The sequence below is a fragment of the Triticum aestivum genome, chromosome 4B (assembly GCF_018294505.1).
Source record: "Triticum aestivum cultivar Chinese Spring chromosome 4B, IWGSC CS RefSeq v2.1, whole genome shotgun sequence".
Taxonomy (NCBI): Eukaryota; Viridiplantae; Streptophyta; class Magnoliopsida; order Poales; family Poaceae; genus Triticum; species Triticum aestivum.
The window spans coordinates 105,942,280-105,964,367 of NC_057804.1; the positions used below are offsets into that span (position 1 = coordinate 105,942,280).

The window sequence follows — 22,088 nt, forward strand, 5'->3', positions numbered from 1 at the left end:
TCCTTAGCATTTCCATCTCATTCTCATGCATCATTGGTTGTTGCATTGCATGGTGATGCATAATTCCTTGTATAAACTCTTTTGAAAGTGATTGTCATCAATTACCAAAATGGGGGAGACTGAAAGAACATGCGGTGCCCCCATGTTTGGTTTTGGTAATTGATGACAATCTCTATGGACTAATGGTTTCCTTGAGTTATATTTGAAGGTTTTGTCCATAGGCTTTTCTTGAAGAACATGTGTTGGTTTCAAGGAGTTTATGAGTTGACCAAGGTGCTATTAAGGAATTATCCAAAGATTGGTCTTTTGAGTATTGAGCTTATTGCTAGTATGTCTTGAAGAAGAAGAGAAGATTGTGTGAACATTCATGTGTATCTTCAAGACATCATCTTTATGAAGAGAGAAGATTTCTCACAAAGCGTAGAACATGTACCGAGGGGATCAAGTGATCCCATGGTATGGTAAGCATTGTCCATTGCACTTTGTGTACTAACCCATGATCTATGTGAGAGTTCTATGTGGGGTTAGGTACGTGTCCATGGGCTTGCGTCAAGAGGAAGATATCATACAACCCATGGAAAGGATGACATCAAGTGGTGATCGTCATCAAGATTGCCATGTGCAAGTGCAAGTTGAGCATCACGAAGAGATCAAGTGCTTCAATCTTTCCATCCATTATGCTGTCAATGGACTTGTGAAGATGTGCTGAAGAGTAGCTCACCCATAATGGACTATGGGGGAGCAATCATCTAGTATTCATCGAGCCAACGCAATCAACAAAGGTGGTCCAACTTGAGGGAGTCAAGATCTTCATCATCTAGCTCAAGTGGAACATGTGCAAGGCAAAGGTTTGCCCTTGATAGGTTTTCTATTTTACCGGTCTCGTGGTGGTAGTTGGGAGACCGGGTTATAGGATCATTTGCCGTACTATCAAGGGGCCTCTCAAGTTGGTAGCTTGATTGTATCGTTTGTAGAGAGCTCAAACCATTGCATCCTTTCATCATGTTTCTTGGTTCTTGTTTGGCTATCTTTGTGAGTCTTAGAGCTTATGGTCATCTTGATGACAAGTTTGAGTTCATCGAAAACGGAGTTCGCATGCGTCTTCTATGATGTTTTCGGTGTTGGAGGTTTTGCTGGTCTTATCCGAGGAAGGGTTCTCACCATTTTCTTATGAGACTTTTCTAATTTTCTTCTTATTGATATTTCTTTCAAGATTGTGTTAGCCCTTGTCGCTAGCTTTCCAACAAACTTGGTTTCATCGAATTCGGAGTCCTTTTGCAAAAGTTGTGGCAGTTTTGGTGTTCTGAAAAGGCTGCTGCCGTACTACCGCTAATTGGAGCGGATGTAATTTTTTACTACCGCTCCAGAGCGGTACTACCGCGGCTCCTACAGCGGTAGTACCGCTCCGGACCAAAAACTCGTCCCAAGTCCTGCGGTGGTAGGCCCGGATGTAATTTTTTAGTACCGCTCGCAAGTAGTAGTACCGCTACCCTTAGCAGTAGTACCGCTACCCCTAGCAGTAGTACCGTGAGGTCAAGTGGTACTACCGCTCCGACGGTTCTTCTGGCCTTTTTGCCTCCTCGTTGTTGTGTTTCGCAGGGGTACTACCGCCCTAGCGGTAGTACCGCTCCTTGGAGCGGTAGTACCGCTCTGTGCGGGCTGTGAGCATAATGGTTGGTTTTCTCTCCACCTATAAAAGGGGGTCTTCTTCCCCATTGAACCTCATCCTTTGAGCTCGTGTTCTTCCCCCATTGTTGACCTTCTCCGAGCTTGCTATCTCTCAATCCCTCCATGGATTCTTGCTAGTTTTGGGGGGAAAAGAGAGAGGAGATCTAGATCCACATTTCCACCAATCACTTTCTCCTCTATGTGAGGGGAACCCCTTGGATCTAGATCTTGGAGTTCTTGGTGTTCTCCTTCTTGTTATTCCTCTCATTTTCCTCCCTAGCATTAGTTGCTTCAGTGGGATTTGGGAGATGAGGACTTGGGCACTCCATGTGCCCTTGCCATTGCATTTGGTGCATCGGTTTGAGTTCTCCAAGGTGATACGTGGAAGTTTCAAGTTAAGAAGCTTATTACTCTTGGGTGCTTGGTGCCCTTGAGCTTGTTCCTCTTGGGTGCGTTGGCACCCTAGATGGTTGGTGGTGCTTGGAGCTCAATTATTGTGGTGTGAAGCTCCGGGCAAGCGTCGGGGTCTCCAATTAGGTTGTGGAGATCTCCCCGAGCAATTTGACGGGTACAGGTGACCGCCCCCAAGGGTTGCCAAAGTGTACGGGTTCGGTGACCGCCCCCAAGGGTTGCCATTTGTACGGGTTCGGTGACCGCCCTCAAGGTTCCCTTAGTGGAATCACGGCATCTTGCATTGTGCGAGGGCGTGCAGAGATTACGGTGGCCCTAGTGGCTTCTTGGGGAGCATTGTGCCTCCACACCGCTCCAAATGGAGATTAGCATTCGCAAGGGTGTGAAGTTCGGGATACATCGTCGTCTCCGCGTACCTCGGTTATCTCTTACCCGAGCCCTTTATTTATGCACTTTACTTTGTGATAACCATATTGTTTCTTGTCATATATCTTGCTATCACTTAGTTGTTTATCTTGCTTAGCATAATTTGTTGGTGCACATAGGTGAGACTAGTTGTTGTAGGTTTTGTGCTTGATAAATTAACCGCTAGGTTTATTCCGCATTTGTTCAAGCCTAAACTGTAATTATTTTAAAAGCGCCTATTCACCCCCCCCCCTCTAGGCGACATCCACGATCTTTCACCGGGTCTATCTCTTATCATATAAGCTTTCAATCTACTTTTATTTGCATCTTTACTTTTCCAATCTATATTATAAAATACCAAAAATATTTTTATCTTAACATATTATCTCTATCAGATCTCACTTTCGCAAGTGGCCGTGAAGGGATTGACTACCCCTTTATTGTGTTGGTTGCGAGTTCTTATTTGTTTGTGTAGGTGCGTGGGACTTGCAAGGAGCCTCCTAATGGATTGATACCTTGGTTCTCAAAAACTGAGGGAAATACTTATGCTACTATTGCTGCATCACCCTTTCCTCTTCAAGGAAAGCCAACACAAGCTCAAGACGTAGCAAGAAGGATTTCTCGCGCCGTTGCCGGGGAGGTCTTCGCTCAATTCAAGACATACCAAGTACCCATCACAAACTCATCTCCCTCGCATTACATTATTTGCCATTTGCCTCTCGTTCTCCTCTCCCCCACTTCACCCTTGCCGTTTTATTCGCCCTCTCTTTCCCAATCTCCTCTCTCTTTCGCTTGCCTCTTTGTTTGCTTGTGTGTTGGATTGCTTGTTGCGATGGCGCAAAACAATACCAAATTATGTGACTTTTCCAATACCAATAATAATGATTTCCTTAGTACTCCGATTGCTCCTCTTAATGATGTTGAGTCTTGTGAAATCAATGCTGCTTTGCTAAATCTGGTTATGAAAGATCAATTCGCCGGCCTTCCTAGTGAAGATGCCGCTACTTATGAATCAAGTGCCAAAGATGGCACTACTTAGATCTATCCTCGCTTTTATGCCTAGCTAGGGGCGTTAAATGATAGCGCTAGTTAGGAGGCAACCCAATTTTACTTTTGTTTTTTGTTTTTGCTTCTGTTTAGTAATAAATTTTGCATCTGCCTTCTGTTTAGATGTGTTTTCATGTTTTAATTAGTGTTTATGCCAAGTAGAACCTATAGGATAACCTATGGTAATAGTTAAATTTGATTCTTCTGAAAAATAGAAACTTTGTGCGCACGAAAATTATTTTTGTAAATCACAGAAACATGATTTTGCATTGATTCTTTTTTCTGTAGATCAATAGACAAATTTCCCAGGACTTCCTATTTTGGTAGGATTTGTAGAGTTCCAGAAGTATTCGAGAGTTATAGATTACTACAGACTGTTCTGTTTTTGACAATTCTGTTTTTTGTGTGTTGTTTGCTTATTTTGATTCATCTATGGCTAGTATGTAGGGGTATGAACCATAGAGAAGTTGGAATACAGTAGGTTTAACACCAATATAAATAAATAATGAGTTCATTACAGTACTTTATGTGGTGGTTTTTCTTTCTTGCACTAACGGAGCTTATGAGATTTCCTGTTGAGTTTTGTGTTGTGAAGTTTTCAAGTTTTGGGTAAAGATTTGATGGACTATGGAATAAGGAGTGGCAAGAGCCTAATCTTGGGGATGCCCATGGCACCCCAAGATATTCAAGGGTAACCAAAATCCTAAGCTTGGGGATGCCCCGGAAGGCATCCCCTCTTTCGTCTTCGTCTATCGGTAACTTTACTTGGAGCTATATTTTTATTCGCCACATGATATGTGTTTTGCTTGGAGCGTCTTGTATGATATTAGTCTTTGATTTTTAGTTTACCACAATCATCCTTGCTATACATGCCTTTTGGGAGAAACCCACTTGATTGGAATTTATTAGAATACTCTATGTGCTTCACTTATATCTTTTGAGCTAGATACTTTTTGCTCTAGTGCTTCACTTATATCTTTTAGAGCACGGCGGTGGCTTAATTTTGTAGAAATTGTTAATCTCTCATGCTTCACTTATATTATTTTGAGAGTCTCTTATAACAGCATGGTATTTGCTATGGTTATAAAATTGGTCCTAGAATGATGGGCATCCAAGTTGGGTATAATAAAAACTATCATAGGAAGTGAATTGGATGCTATGATCAATTTGATACTTGATAATTGTTTTGAGATATGGAGGTAGTGATATTAGAGTAATGCTAGTTGGGTGATTATGAATTTAAAGAATGCTTGTGTTGAAGTTGGCAAGTCCCGTAGCATGCACGTATGGTAAAAGTTGTGTAACAAATTTGAAACATGAGGTGTTCTTAGATTGTCATCCTTATGAGTGGCGGTCGGGGACGAGCGATGGTCTTTTCCTACCAATCTATCCCCCTAGGAGCATGCGCGTAGTGCTTGGTTTTTGATGACTTGTAGATTTTTGCAATAAGTATATGAGTTCTTTTTGACTAATGTTGAGTCCATGTATTATACGCACTCTCACCCTTCCATCATTGCTAGCCTATTTGGTACCGTGCATTGCCCTTTCTCACCTTGAGAGTTGGTGCAAACTTCGCCAGTGCATTCAAACCCCGTGATATGATACGCTCTATCACACATAAACCTCCTTATATCTTCCTCAAAACAGAGCTTTTGCGTTGATTCGTTTTTCTGCTGATCAATAGAAAAATTGTACAGTACGTCCTATTTTGGTAGGATTTTTTAGAGTTCCAGAAGTTTGCGTTAGTTACAGATTGCTACAGATTGTTCTGTTTTTGACAGATTCTGTTTTTCGTGTGTTGTTTGCTTATTTCAATGCATCTATGGCTAATAAATTAGTTTATAAACCATAAGGAAGTTGGAATACAGTAGGTTTAACACCAAAATAAATAAATAATGAGTTCATTTCAGTACCTTATGTGGTGGTTTTGTTTTCTTTCACTAACGGAGCTTATAAGATTTCCTGTTGAGTTTTGTGTTGTGAAGTTTTCAAGTTTTGGGTAAAGCTTTTATGGACTATGGAATAAAGAGTGGCAAGAGCCTAAGCTTGGGGATGCTTATGGCACCCCAAGATATTCAAGAATAGCCAAAAGCCTAAGCTTGGGGATGCCCCGGGAAGGCATCCCCTCTTTCGTCTTCGTTCATTGGTAACTTTACTTGGAGCTATATTTTTATTCGCTACATGATATGTGTTTTGCTTGGAGTGTCGTGTATTACATTGGTATTTGCTTATTAGTTTACCACAATCATCCTTGCTGTATCACACCTTTTTGGAGAAGCCTATTTGATTAGAATTTTCTAGAATACTCTATGTGCTTCACTTATATCTTTTGAGCTTGATAGTTTTTGCTCTAGTGCTTCACTTATATCTTTTAGAGCATGGTGGTGGATTAATTTTATAGAAATTGCTAGTCTCTCATGCTTCACTTATATTATTTTGAGAGTCTCTTAGAACAGCATGGTATTTGCTATGGTTTTAATTTGGTCCTAGAATGATGAGCATCCAAGTTGGGTATAATAAAAACTATCATAGAAAGTGAATTGGATGCTATGATCAATTTGATGCTTGATAATTGTTTTGACATATGGAGGTAGTAATATTAAAGTCATGCTAGTTGGGTGATTATGGATTTAAAGAATGCTTGTGTTGAAGTTAGTGATTCCTATAGCATGCACGTATGGTGAACCGCTTTGTGATGAAGTTGGAGCACAATTTTATTTATTGATTGTCTTCCTTATGAGTGGCAGTCGGGGACGAGCGATGGTCTTTTCCTACCAATCTATCCCCCTAGGAGCATGCGTGTAGTGCTTTGGTTTTTGATTACTTCTAAATTTTTACAACAAGTATATCAGTTCTTTTGATTAATGTTGAGTCCATGGATTATACGCACTCCTTTCACCCCTCCATCATTGCTAGCCTTTCTTGTATCGTGCAACTTTCGCCGGTACCATACACCCACCATACTCCTTCCTCAAAACAGCCACCATACCTACCTATTATGGCATTTCCATAGCCATTCCAAGATATATTGCCATGCGACTTTCCACCGTTCCGTTCATCATCATGACACGCATCATTATTGTCATATTGCCTTTCATGATCATGTACTTGACATCGTATTTGTGGCAAAGCCACCATGCATAATTTTTCATACATGTCACTCTTGATTCATTACCCATCCCGGTACACCGCCGGAGGCATTCATATAGAGTCATATCCTGTTCTAGTGTTGAGTTGTAATTCATGAGTTGAAAATAAATAGAAGTGTGATGATCATCATTATTAGAGCATTGTCCCCAAAATAAGAGAAAGGCCAAATAAAAAATAAAAAATAAAAAGGGGGCAATGTTACTATCCTTTTTCACACTTGTGCTTCAAAGTAGCACCATGTTCTTCATATAGAAAGTCTTTTATGTTGTCACTTTCATATACTAGTGGGAATTTTTCATTATAGAACTTGGCTTGTATATTCCTACGATGGGCTTCCTCGGAATGCCCTAGGTCTTCGTGAGCAAGCAAGTTGGATGCACACCCACTAGTTAGTTTCTTTTTTTGAGCTTTCATATATTTATAGCTCTAGTGCATATGTTGCATGGCAATCCCTACTCCTCATGTTGACATCAATTGATGGGCATCTCCATAGCCTGGTTGACTATCCTCGTCAATGTGAGACTTTCTCCTTTTTTTGTCTTCTCCACACAATCTCCATCATCATATTCTATTCCACCCATAGTGCTATATCCATGGCTCACGCTCATGTATTGCGTGAAAGTTGAAAAAGTTTGAGATTATTTAATTACGAAACAATTGCTTGGCTTGTCATCAGGGGTGTGCAAGATGGGAGCATTTTTGTGTGAAGAAAATGAAGCATGACCTAACTATATGATTTTGTAGGGATGAACTTTCTTTGGCTATGCTATTTTGATAAGACATGATTACTTTGTTAGTATGCTTCAAGTATTATTATTTTTATGTTTATAAGCTTTTATCTTGAATCATTTGGATCTGAACATTCATGCCACAATAAAGAAAATTACATTGAGAATTTTGCTAGGTAGCATTCCACATCAAAAATTCTGTTTTTATCATTTACCTACTTGAGGACGGGCAGGAATTAAGCTTGGGGATGCTTGATATGTCTCCAACGTATCTATAATTTTTTATTGTTCCATGCTATTATATTACCCGTTTTGGATGTTTATGGGCTTTACTTTACACTTTTATATCATTTTTGGGACTAACCTACTAACCGGAGGCCCAGCCCGAATTGCTGTTTTTTGCCTATTTCAGTGTTTCGAAGAAAAGGAATATCAAACGGAGTCCAAATGGAATGAAACCTTCGGGAGCGATCTTTTTGGAACAAACGTGATCCAGAGGACTTGGAGTGGAAGTCAAGAAACAAGCGAGGCGGCCACAAGGGTGCCCGGCGTGCCCCCTACAGGTGGGCGTGCCCCCACCCTCGTGGGCCCCTCAATCGTCCATCGACATACTTCTTCCTCCTACATATACCCATGTACCCCGAAAACATCAGAAGGGACCACGAAAAACTATTTCCACCGCCGTAACCTTCTGTATCCGCGAGATCCCATCTTGGAGCCTTCATCGGTGCTCCACCGAAGGGGAATCGATCACGGAGGGCCTCTACATCATCTCCAAGGCCTCTCCGATGAGTTGTGAGTAGTTTACCACAGACCTTCGGGTCCATAGTTATTAGCTAGATGGTTGCTTCTCTCTCTTTGAATCTCAATACAAAGTTCTCCTTGATCTTCTTGGAGATCTATTCGATGTAACTCTTTTGTGGTGTGTTTGTCGAGATCCGATGAATTGTGGGTTTATGATCAAGTTTATCTATGAGAAATATTTGAATCTCCTCTGAATTCTTTTATGTGTGATTAAGTTATCTTTGCAAGTCTCTTCGAATTATCAGTTTGGTTTGGCCTACTAGATTGATCTTTCTTGCAATGGGAGAAGTGCTTAGCTTTGGGTTCAATCTTGCGGTGTCCTTTCCCAGTGATAGCAGGGGCAGCAAGGCACGCATTGTATTGTTGCCATCAAGGATAAAAAGATGGGGTTTATATCATATTGCATGAGTTTATCCCTCTACATCATGTCATCTTTCTTAATGCGTTACTCTATTCTTATGAACTTAATACTCTAGATCCATGCTGGATAGTGGTCGATGTGTGGAGTAATAGTAGTAGATGCAGAATCGTTTCCATCTACTTGTCACGGACGTGATGCCTATATACATGATCATGCCTAGATAATCTCATAATTATTCGCTTTTCTATCAAATGCTCGACAGTAATTTGTTCACCCACCGTAATACTTATGCTATCTTGAGAGAAGCCACTAGTGAAACCTATGGCCCCCGGGTCTATCTCTTATCATATAAGCTTTCAATCTACTTTTTTTTGCATCTTTACTTTTCCAATCTATATTATAAAATACCAAAAAAATATTTATCTTATCATATTATCTCTATCAGATCTCACTTTCGCAAGTGGCCATGAAGGGATTGGCAACCCCTTTATTGTGTTGGTTGCGAGTTCTTATTTGTTTGTGTAGGTGCGTGGGACTTGTGAGGAGCCTCCTACTGGATTGATACCTTGGTTCTCAAAAACTGAGGGAAATACTTACGCTACTATTGCCGCATCACCATTTCCTCTTCTAGGAAAACCAACGCAAGCTCAATACGTAGCACGCACGTCTGGTACTTGATCGGTTAATTCGAGAAGACGCTTGACTACATTAACCGCGTTAAGTTAACGCTTCCGTTTTCGGTCTACGAGGGTACGTGGACACACTCTTCCCCTCTCATTGCTATGCATCTCCTAGATAGATCTTGCGTGAGCGTAGGAATTTTTTAAAATTGCATGCTACGTTTCCCAACAGTGGCATCCGAGTCAGGTCTATGCGTAGATGATATGCACAAGTGGAACACAAAGAGTTGTGGGCGGTGATCGTCATACTGCTTACCACCAATGTCTTATTTTGATTTGACGGTATTGTTGGATGAAGCGGCCCGGACCAACCTTACATGACCGCATTCATGAGACCGGTTCCACCGACAGACATGCAACTAGTTTTGCATAAAGGTGGCTGGCGGGTGTCTATTTCTCCAACTTTAGTTGAATCGAATTTGACTGTGGTCGGTCCTTGTGAAGGTTAAAATAGCAAACTTGATAAATCACCATTGTGGTTTTTGTGCCGTAGGTATGTACGGTTCATGCTAGAAGCCCGTAGCAGCCACGTAAAACTTGCAACAAACAAAGTAGAGGACGTCTAATTTGTTTTTGCAGGGCATGTTGTGATGTGATTTGGTCAAGACATGATGTGATATAAGTTGTTGTATGCTATGATATCGGCAACTGGCAGGAGCCATATAGTTGTCGCTTTATTGTATGAAATGCAAAAGCTATGTAATTGATTTACTTTATCACTAAGTGGTAGTGATAGTCGTAGAAGCAATAGTTGGCGAGACGACCATGACGCTACGATGGAGATTAAGGTGTCAAGCCGGTGATGATGGAGATCACAGCGTAGCTTTGGTGATGGAGATCAAAAGCACAAGATGATGATGGCCATATCGTGTCACATATTTTGATTGCATGTGATGTTTATCTTTATGCATCTTATTTTGCTTAGTACGATAGTAGCATTATAAGATGATCCCTTACAAAATTTCAAGGTATAAGTGTACTCCCCGAGTATGCATCGTTGCGAAAGTTCTTCGTGCTGAGACACCGCGTGATGATCGGGTGTGATAAGCTGTACGTTCAAATACAATGAGTGCAAGTCAGTTTTGCACATGCGGAATACTTGGGTTAAACTTGACGAGCCTAGCATATACAGATATGGCCTCGGAACACTGGAGATCGAAAGGCCAAACGTGAATCATATAGTAGATATGATCAACATAGAGGCGTTCACCATTGATGACTACTCCATCTCACATGATGATCGGACATGGTTTAGTTGATTTGGATCACGTATCATTTAGATGGCTTGAGGGATGTCTATCTAAGTGGGAGTTCTTAAGTAATATGATTAATTGAACTTTATTTATACGAACTTAGTCCTGATAGTTTTTTTGCATATCTATGTTGTAGATCAATGGCCCGTGCTACCGTTCCCTTGAATTTTAATGTGTTCCTAGAGAAAGCTAAGTTGAAAGATGTTGGTAGCAACTACACGGATTGGGTCCATAACTTGAGGATTATCCTCATTGCTACATAGAAGAATTATGTCCTTGATGCACCGCTAGGTGTACCACCTGCCCTAGCAATTGCAGACATTGTGAATGCCTGGCAATCGCGTGTTGATGACTACTCGTTAGTTCAGTGTGCCATGCTTTACGGCTTAGAATTGGGACTTCAAAGACGTTTTGAACGTCATGGACCATATGAGATGTTCCAGGAGTTGAAGTTAATATTTCAAGCAAATTCCCAAGTTGAGAGATATGAAGTCTCAAGTTCTATAGCTGCAAGATGGAGGAGAACAGTTCTGTTAGTGAGCACATACTTAGAATGTATGGGTACCGTAATCACTTGACTCGGCTGGGAGTTAATCTTCCAGGTGATTGTTTCATGACAGAGTTCTTCAATCACTACCACCAAGCTACAAAGGCTCCATGATGAACTACAATATGCAAGGGATGGAAAAGACTATTCCCGAGCTCTTCGTGATGCTAAAGGCCGCGGAGGTAGAAATCAAGAAGGAGCATCAAGTGTTGATGGTTAACAAGACCACTAGTTTCAAGAAGAAGGGCAAAGGTAAAAAGAAGGGGAACTTCAAGAAGAATGACAAGCAAGTTGTCACTCCCGGGAAGAAACCCAAAGCTGGACCCAAGCCTGAAACTGAGTGCTTCTACTCCAAAGGGACTCGTCACTGGAAGCGGAACTGCCCCAAGTATTTGGCGGATAAGAAGGATGGCAAAGTGAACAAAGGTATATTTGATATACATGTTATTGATGTGTACCTTACTAATTCTCATAGTAGTGCCTGGGTATTTGATACCGGTTCGGTTGCTCATATTTGTAACTTGAAGCAGGGACTATGGATTAAACGAAGATTGGCTAAGGACGAGGTGACGATGCGGGTCGGAAATGGTTCCAAGGTCGATGTGATCGCCGTCGGCACGCTACCTCTACATCTACCTTCGGGATTAGTTTTAGACCTGAATAATTTTTATTTGGTGCCAGCATTGAGCATGAACATTATATCTGGATCTTGTTTAGTGCGAGACAGTTATTCATTTAAATCAGAGAATAATGGTCGTTCTATTTATATGAGTAATATATTTTATGGTCATGCACCCTTGAAGAGTGGTCTATTTCTATTGAATCTTGATCGTGATGATACACATATTCATAATATTGATGCCAAAAGATGCAAAGTTGATAATGATAGTGCAACTTGTTTATGGCACCGCCATTTGGGTCATATCAGTATAAAGCACATGAAGAAACTCCATAAAGATGGACTTTTGGAATCACTTGATTATGAATCATTTGATACTTGCAAACCGTGCCTTATGGGCAAGATGACTAAAACTCCGTTCTCCGGAATAATGGAACGAGCTAATGACTTATTCGAAATAATACATACCGATGTATGCGGTCCAATGAGTGTTGATGCTCGTGGCAGGTATCGTTATTTTCTAACCATCATAGATGATTTGAGCAGATATGGGTATATCTACTTAATGAAACACAAGTGTGAAACATTTGAAAAGTTCAAAGAATTTCAGAGTGAAGTGGAGAATCATCGTAACAAGAAAATAAAGTTTCTACGATCTGATCATGGAGGAGAATATTTGAGTTACGAGATTGGCCTTCATTTAAAACAATGTGGAATAGTTTCACATCTCACGCCACCTGGAACACCACAGCGTAATGGTGTGTCCAAACGTCGTAACCGCACTTTATTGGATATGGTGTGATCTATGATGCCTCTTACTGATTTACCACTATCATTTTGGGATTATGCATTAGAGACAGCTGCATTCATGTTAAACATGGCACCGTCAAAATATGTTGAGACGACACCGTAAGAACTGTGGTTTGGCAACAAACCTAAGTTGTTGTTTCTTAAAGTTTGGGGATGCGATGCTTATGTCAAAAGGCTTCAGCCGAACCCAAATCGGAGAAGTGCGTCTTCATAGGATACCCTAAGGAAACAATTGGGTGCACCTTCTACCACAAGTCCGAAGGCAAAATCTTTGTTGCTAAGAATGAAACCTTTCTAGGGAAGGAGTTTCTCTCGAAAGAAGTGAGTAGGAGGAAAGTATAACTTGATGAGATAATTGTACCTGCTCTCAATTTGGAAATTAGCTCATCCGAGAAATCTGTTCCCGTGATGCCTACACCAACTAGAGAGGAAGCTAATGATAAAGATCATGAAGCTATAGATCAAGTTGCTACAGAACCTCGTAGGTCAAATAGAGCATGATCCGCACCAGAGTGGTACGGTAATCCTGTTCTGGAGGTCATGTTACTTGAACATGACGAACCTATGAATTATGAAGAAGCTATGATGAGCCCAAATTCTGATAAATGGCTTGAGGTCATGAAATCTGAGATAGGATCCATGTATGAGAACAAAGTGTGGACTTTCGTGGATCTGCCCGATGATCGGCGACCCATAGAGAATAAATGGATCTTCAAGAAGAAGACTGGCGCTGATGGTAACGTTACTGTCTATAAAGCTCGACTTGTCGCAAAAGGTTTTTGACAAGTTCAAGGAGTTGACTATGATGAGACTTTCTCACCCGTAGCGATGCTTAAGTCTGTCTGAATCATGTTAGCAATTGCCGCATTTTATGATTATGAAATCTGGCATATGGATGTCAAAATTGCATTCCTTAATGGATTTCTTAAAGAAGAGTTGTATATGATGCAACCAGAAGATTTTGTCGATCCTAAAGGTGCTAACAAAGTGTGCAAGCTCCAGCGATCCATTTATGGACTCGTGCAAGCACCTCGGAGTTTGAATATAAGTTTTGATGAGGTGATCAAAGCATATGATTTTATACATACTTTTGGAGAAGCATGTATTTACAAGAAAGTGAGTAGGAGCTCTATGGCATTTCCAATATTATATGTGGATGACATATTGTTGATTGGAAATGATGTAGAATTTCTGGATATCATAAAAGGATACTTGAACAAGAGTTTTCCAATGAAAGACCTCGGTGAAGCTGCTTATATATTGGGCATCAAGATCTATAGAGATAGATCAAGACGCTTGATAGGACTTTCACAAAACACATACCTTGATAAAATTTTGAAGAAGTTCAAAATGGATCAGTCAAAGAAAGGGTTCTTGCATGTGTTACAAGGTGTGAAGTTGAGTCAGACTCAATGCCCGACCACTACAGAAGATAGAGTGAAAATGAAAGTCATTCCCTATGCCTCGGCCATAGGTTCTATCCCGTATGCTATGTTGTGTACCAGACCTGATGTGTGCCTTGCTATAAGTTTATCAGGAGTGGATCACTGGACAACGGTCAAGAATATCCTGAAGTACCTGAAAAGGACTAGGGATATGTTTCTTGTTTATGGAGGTGACAAAGAGCTTGTCGTAAGTGGTTACGTCAACTCTAGCTTTGACACTAATCCGGATGACTCAAAGTCGCAAACCGGATACGTATTTTTATTGAATGGTGGAGCTGTCAGTTGGTGCAGTTCCAAGCAGAGCGTCATGGCGGTATCTACGTATGAAGCAGAGTACATAGCTGATTCGGAAGCAGCAAATGAAGGAGTCTGGATGAAGGAGTTCATATCTAATCTAGGTGTAATACCTAGTGCATCGGGTCCAATGAAAATCTTTTTTGCATCGTGTCCAATGAAAATATTTTGTGATAATACTGGAGTAATTGGCTTGGCGAAGGAATCCAGATTTCGTAAAAAGACCAAACACATCAAGAGACGCTTCAACTCCATCCGAGATTTGCAAAATACATATGGATCTAAGCCTCTTCCATGAGCAAAACATGATCAACACCAAGACTCCATGGGTGTTAGATTCATTACAATGTAATCTAGATTATTGACTCTAGTGCAAGTGGGAGACTGAAGGAAATATGCCTAGAGGCAATAATAAAGTTGCTATTTTATATTTCCTTCTTCATGATAAATGATTATTATTCATGCTAGAATTGTATTAACCAGAAACTTGATACATGTGTGAATACATAGAGAAAACAACGCGTCCCTAGTATGCCTCTACTAGACTAGCTCGTTGATCAAAGATGGTTAAGTTTCCTAGCCATGGACATGAGTTGTCATTTGATAAACGGGGTCACATCATTGGTGGAATGATGTGATGGACAAGACCCATCCGTTAGCTTAGCATAATGATCATTCAGTTTTATTGCTACTGCTTTCTTCATGTAAAATATATATTCCTCCGACTATGAGATTATGCAACTCCAGGACACCGGAGGAATGCCTTGTGTGCTATCAAATGTCACAACGTAACTGGGTAATTGTAAAGATGCTCTACAGGTATCTCCGAAGGTGTTTGTTGGGTTGGCATAGATCGAGATTAGGATTTGTCACTCCGAGTATCGGAGAGGTATCTCTGGGCCCTCTCGGTAATGCACATCAATGAAGCCTTGCAAGCAATGTGACTAATGAGTTAGTTGCAGGATGATGCACTACGGAACGAGTAAAGAGACTTGCCGGTAACGAGATTGAACTAGGTATAAAGATACGGACGATCGAATCTTGGGAAAGTAACATACCGATGACAAAGGGAATAACGTATGTTGACATTGCGGTTCGACCGATAAAGATCTTCGTAGAATATGTGGGAACCAATATGAGCATCCAGCTTCCGCTATTGGTTATTGACCGGAGAGGTGTCTCGGTCATGTCTACATTGTTCTCGAACCCATAGGGTCCGCACGCTTAGCGTTTGATGACGATATGTATTATATGAGTTATGTGTTTTGGTGACCAAAGGTTGTTCGGTGTCCATGATGAGATCACGGACATGACGAGGAGTCTCGAAATGGTCGAGAGGTAAAGATTGATATATTGGAAAGTTATATTCAGTCATCGGAATTGTTCCGGAGTGTTTCAGATAAATATCGGAGTATCGAGGGGTTACCGGAAACCCCCGGGGAAGTAATGGGCCTTAATGGGCCATAGGGGAGAGGAGAGGCAGGCCACGAGGAGGTGGCGCCCCCTCCCCCCATGGGGAGTCTGAATTGGACTAGGGGAGGGGGCGCGGCCCCCCTTTCCCTCTCCCTCTCCCTCTCTTTCCTTTTCCCCCTCCGTTGGAAGGAAGGGGGCGACTAGGACTTGGAGTCCTTGTAGGACTCCCCCCTGGCGCGCGCCCTACGGCCAGCCTCCTCCCCTAACCTCTAGGAAGAACATCAGTTGTCTTAGCCGTGTACGGTGCCCCCCTCCACCGTTTACTCCTCCGGTCATATTGTCGTAGTGTTTAGGCGAAGCCCTGCACGGATCACATCACCATCATCGTCACCATGCCGTCGTGCTGGCGGAACTCATCTACTCCTTCGTACCTCTACTGGATCAAGAGTTCGAGGGACGTCATCGAGCTGAACGTGTGCAGAACTCGGAGATGCTGTACGTTCGGTACTTGATCGGTTGATTCGAGAAGACGTTCGACTAGATCAACCGTGTTAAGTTAACGCTTTAGCTTTCGGTCTATGAGGGTACGTGGACACACTCTTCCCTTCTCGTTGCTATGCATCTCCTAGATTGATCTCGCGTGAGCGTAGGAATTTTTTTGAAATTGCATGCTACGTTTCCCATCAGGTGATCAGTCGAATCAGCGAAGAGAGCGATGTTGCCGAAGACAAAGATCTAGCTCGGCATGAAAGTCATGATGGCGCTGATCTGCTCACCGATCTTGATCGCCATCAAATCTCTGCGACTACGTAGCAGGACCTGTACACGCCAACAATGACGGAGTCGAATCCGGCAAATCTGAGGTAGGGTGTCCCGTCTAGTAGTATTGACACGATGGTAATAGGAGCACGGGTTGTTACCTAGGTTCGGGCTCTTCTTTGATATAAAACCCTACATCCTGACTTGTGTTTGTATTAATTAGGGATGGAGTACAAAGTACATACATGTGATCTACTGTGAAATAGTTGGTTGTCGTTTACGAGCCCTACCTCTTGGTTTATATAGGTACATGGGCTTATAGGGTTACAACCTACTCGACTAGGTATAAGGGGAATATGTCATCGACGACCTCTAATGTATTGAAGTACCCATCATGTCTTCAGGAGCCTCTCTTTTATACGCCATGGGACTCCTGACGTGGCCCACTGGTGAACCGATATGGGGTCCTCGGTCCGGACCACCTGGGCAAAAGACAACATGGTGAATGACCCCAAATCAGGAACACCGTCAGCAGCTCTTGCCTCACCTGCTCTGTCGTCCCGCACAACAGATAAGAAACGCCTCGACCAGTCGATGCAAGAGGCGACGTCGTTACCACCCTCGGACCACTCGATATCACCACCCTCGACGAAGAAACCCTAATCCTAGCACTGCCTACGATTGTCAGCTGATCGCCTCCCAGTCGCCTCTTGGGGTTTTCTTTTCCTCGTGGACCCTCACTCTGCAATGTTGTCATTTCGAACAACAGTCTTGCAGAAATACAACTCTTTGTGTGAAGTAAAGAAGTCAGATGTGTGCTCTTTCCTGCTCCACAAGAAAGGCTCTCTCCTCCCGTTGGCACCGCCGCCGGTCCGTCCTATCTCTTATGGCCTCTAGGCCATGGAGGTGCGGACGATCTTGGCCCCCGCCGGCGGGAGGGACTTGTTCTCGTTCTTATTAGATTCAATGTCTTGGTTGGGGCTGTGTGGCAGCGGCGATGCCCCTTAGTAGGAATAGTGTCTGCCACGTTCTATCCACGTCCTGATGGTCCGTCTAGCATGGTCGGAAGGTGTGTTGAGCTTTATCTCCCTCGGATCTTGCGGGGTTCGGTCGGTGCTGGTCATCGGTGAATCTATTTGGATTCGGTCTTCGTTCGTCTTCATTTAGGCGTTTACATGTTTGATCCTTCTGATCTACGACTTTCTTCATCAGCGATGGTTGCCACTCTGGTGCATTGGTCCTATAGGGCCTTAGCACGACGACTTTCCAACTGTCTACTACAACAAGATTTGCCCAGCTCCGATGAGGGAGAGGCGATGACGGCGGTGCACATTCGGCTCACTCCAGTGCCTGTAGTCGTCGCTAGGTGGTCCACGGACATGATTGTAATTTTTATACTGTCATGATTGAAGATGAATAGATTGAAAGTTTCTCGATAAAAGAGAAGTCAGATGTGCGGTGCGCAGAGACATCTTATACCCTGAAAAATGTTGTGCAAAATTTAGACAGGCTTGTCCGTCTTAGTCCCAGGAAGGCCATTTAAAAGAGAAGTGAAAACGACATCAGACCATCAATAGGACTGAAAACTACAAGCAAGTGATGGTCTGATTACTTAACACGGCGTCTCTCCGTGCTAGTTGACGTGGACATGATAGCAACTCAAGTCTCGGCTCAAAGTCTTTTGGTCGTTGGTCTCCATTTCTAGGTGAAGAAAATGCAAGGAAAATTATCCACCGGTCCACACGGGATTAAAACCAGAGTCCAATGCATATATACTGTACCTTTAGCATCTTAAACAATTTAGTATACAATGGAAGTATGTCAAACTCAATATAAATCACAATGTGTGTATTTTGTATCTATACAACACAGGGTTCGCCTGGATTTTCCGGCACATTGAATATCCAGCGAACATCGGATTTTCGGATATGACAAATGGAATATTTTTCATGGTAAACTATGTTAGATGAGGATGGAAATTTAGTTGATGAACATAGCAAATTCACATCACTTTTTTTTTTTTTTGCCATGCCCGTCAACTATTTTTGCCATCTGCGCATCAATATAAACTGCTAGGAAAGGCGTTCAATTTGCCATGCCTAAAAATCTGATATCGTATTGTTAACATTTCTGAAAAAAGAATCTCTCTCTTTCTAGCCAATAAATAAATAAATTAGAAAACAAGAGAGAGATAAATGAGTAACCGGGCAGAAGGTTCGACGGAGGCATGGAGCGCGTTCTCCTTCCGCCCACTATAAATACCCCCTCGCGGTCCGCGTTTCCGCTTCCAACCAAAAAATTAGCGCGACAGCTGTTCACACTGCTGACTGCTCCACCCTCGAGCGATCCGTCCGTCCGCCGCCACCTTCCTTCACCCCCTCCCGCCATGGCGGCCGCCAGGTGGTCCCCGGCCGCCTTCCTCGCACTCCTCCTCCTCCTGCTCCCGTTCGCGCCCAGCCCAGCACGCGCGGCGACGCCGGGGAAGTCCCCGTCGCCCACGTCCACCGCCGTGTTCCAGCTCCAGGGCGCCGTCTATCCCATCGGGTACGCGGTCTCCTCGCCCCTGCCCTGATCAGATTGGGTTCGTTCTTAGGATATCCCCCGGTTCTGTTCTGTGCAAGCAGATATGCAGATCTTTGGGGTTTATTCGCAGCTTTTGTTGGTTGGTTGGTTTCTGACGAATGCAGAGTCGTAGATCGTCGTCTGCGTAGCTCTGCGGGCGTTGATGTTAATCCCGTCCAAGTAGCCGGCACAAAGTCCAAGAATCCTCTTGACTTTTGCTCCATGAACTGCCTTTTGTCCGTCTGCCTATTTATTTATTTACTTTTTGTTCTGAAGATAGGGATCCACTGAACTGTTTTCAGTTTGCATCCTCTGTTTATTTTCTCAGTTCTTTCAGGATTTGTTTGTTCACAAATTTTCGGTGCCGTTTCTGCAGGCATTATCATGTCACCATGAACATTGGGGGCCCGGCCAAGCCTTACTTCCTGGACGTGGACACCGGCAGCGATCTCAGCTGGCTGCAGTGCGACGCCCCCTGCCAAAGTTGCAACAAGGTGCATTACGCCCCAATGTTATATCTTACAAAATTACTTGAATTGCACGGAGAATTCAACTCCAGTATTCAAGTTCATAGCTTTCTTTCTGCCACCAGATTAGTCCAAGAATTGATCTCTCTTCTGTGTTAAAAGTAGCATGTACCAACTTCGACTTACATTTCCAGTTTAAGATTGTGATCTTTTCCGTCAAAACATAATAATAATAATATTGTGATATTTTCTTGCTTGGTTTGCATCAACGTCACTGATTATCCTAATCCACTACTGGCTTAATTCTAGTTCCAGATTTGGTGTGAAATGCAGGCCTTGGTTTTTTTCCTTTCCCCAGGGTTTTTTGATTGATTTTCTTCCTGGTTGTTGTTGTAGGTGCCACACCCATGGTACAAGCCAACAAAGAACAAGATTGTTCCCTGTGCAGCTTCGCTCTGCACTAGTTTGAGCCCTAACAAGAAATGCGCCGTACCACAGCAATGTGATTACCAGATCAAGTACACGGACAAGGCAACTTCACTCGGCGTGCTCATCGCTGACAACTTCACACTGTCCCTGAGGAATTCATCCACTGTCCGTGTCAACCTCACCTTTGGGTACTAATATATGCCCATTTATGTTACATTGCCTTGGTAGTGGTGTTTTAGTTCCGTTCTTGATGTTTAATTGCTTCTCTTTTTGTGCAGCTGTGGATATGATCAGCAAGTGGGAAAGAATGGCGCAGTGCAGGCGGCGACAGACGGCTTGCTTGCGCTTGGGAAAGGATCAGTTAGCCTGCTCTCGCAGCTCAAGCAGCAAGGGGTTACCAAGAATGTTCTTGGCCATTGCTTCAGCACGAATGGAGGAGGCTTCCTCTTCTTCGGAGATGATATCGTACCCACCTCGCGTGTAACTTGGGTTCCCATGGCTCGTACCACATCTGGGTAAGAATGCATTATTCTTAACATTTTGAAAAAAAAAATGTGTTGCCAATTGCAAATCTTGGATTTATTTTTAGTCTAAGAATTAGGCTACGTTGGTGTTTGGTTGATTTCTTGATCACCAGTGACATGGCATGGACCTAATGAAATGGCCCTATTATTGAAACAACATGACAACGTAAAAATTAATAAATTTTGAAGCTATCTCATCTTCTTGCGCTTTGCAGCTACAGGAGGGTAAAAAAATCATCAACTTCACATGACAACTCAGTGATAATGCTCCTGTACAGTTGATTGCAACCCTGTTGAATGTTTTCAGTCTATCATCAAGCAGTGTAGTTCATATTAATGTCAATAAACTACAATAATAATTCAGAAAAAGGGTAAAAACTTTAGCATCTTAAAAAGTGTTAACTCAGACTCTCTTTTTTGCTGGGAACTCAGACTCTGCTTACCACCTGAACTGAATGCCTGTATGTAGGATTTACATTCCGTGTCAACAGAAAGTTTTGTAAATTGTATAAGGTTTCAGTAAGACCTTTTGGCTTCACACGTTATACAATATTTTATTTTCAGGAATTACTACTCACCTGGCTCAGGAACACTGTACTTCGACCGACGCCCACTACGGGTGAAGCCAATGGAGGTGGTATTTGACAGCGGTAGTACCTATACCTACTTTGCCGCCCAGCCATACCAAGCAACTGTTTCTGCGGTAGATTTCAAACACAGTTCATTTTAACTGCCATGAATTTGAAGAAAGAAACAGTTAATCAATCGGATACTTGTCTTGTAGCTCAGAGCTGGTCTCAGCAAGTCACTTAAAGAAGTCTCAGACGTCAGTCTGCCTCTTTGCTGGAAAGGGCAGAAGGTATTCAAATCTGTGTCAGAGGTCAAGAACGATTTCAAGTCACTGTTCTTGAGCTTTGGCAAGAATTCTGTCATGGAGATTCCTCCGGAAAACTACCTCATTGTCACTGTAAGCGTTTGATAACCCAACTTACAGTAATTTTTACCAAACATTTTACTGAAAATATGAAAGCTAAAATGTTCTCATCTTTTTTGTGCCAGAAATATGGGAATGTGTGCTTAGGCATCCTTGATGGTACGGCTGCTAAACAGACATTCAACATAATCGGAGGTATAAATTCATACACACAGTACCCAGTTTCTAAAATTAGGATATCTGGGATCTTGTAATAATTGCAGTTGATCTTCTGTTCTGTAGACATCACAATGCAGGATCAGATGATAATTTATGACAATGAGAAAGGGCAGCTTGGATGGATCCGTGGGTCATGCAGTAGAAGCTCTAAGTCTATTATGTCTAACTTTCCATGATCATTTATCAGATCTAAATCATTAACCTATCCGTTCAAACACTGGCTGCACCTCAAGCACTATAGGGTGCCATCCAAATAAAAGTACTGTATGTTGTAGTGTATTAACATGAGCCTGAGGAAAATGCGGCAGAAAGGAGAGGAGAAGAGCCATGCAGATGTAGGCAGATAAAGTTACTGATATGTATGCTCCTCCTGTTCATAATGAAATGGAGTCTATATTTTACCATCTCCTTGTACTTGCAGCTCTATCTTTCTATATGCAAGTATACGGTGCTTGCGTGCTTCAAATGGTTGCAGAACTGAATGCGGCACATACTGAACGACTTACTGATTGCTGACTGATGTGATATAATAATGCTATATGCACTCATGGTCATGGGA

General features: G+C 42.4%; 1 protein-coding gene across 1 annotated transcript; it reads left to right on the forward strand.

Moving 5' to 3' along the window:
- The first annotated feature begins 18,676 nt into the window (after positions 1-18,676).
- LOC123091304 (aspartic proteinase Asp1) lies at positions 18,677-21,933 on the forward strand. Its single transcript, XM_044512780.1, has 8 exons — positions 18,677-18,938; positions 19,333-19,450; positions 19,820-20,040; positions 20,131-20,367; positions 20,941-21,079; positions 21,161-21,343; positions 21,436-21,505; positions 21,593-21,933. The coding sequence occupies exons 1-8, from the start codon at positions 18,781-18,783 to the stop codon at positions 21,703-21,705; spliced, it is 1,239 nt and encodes a 412-aa protein (XP_044368715.1). The 5' UTR covers positions 18,677-18,780; the 3' UTR covers positions 21,706-21,933.
- Positions 21,934-22,088: the final 155 nt, after the last annotated feature.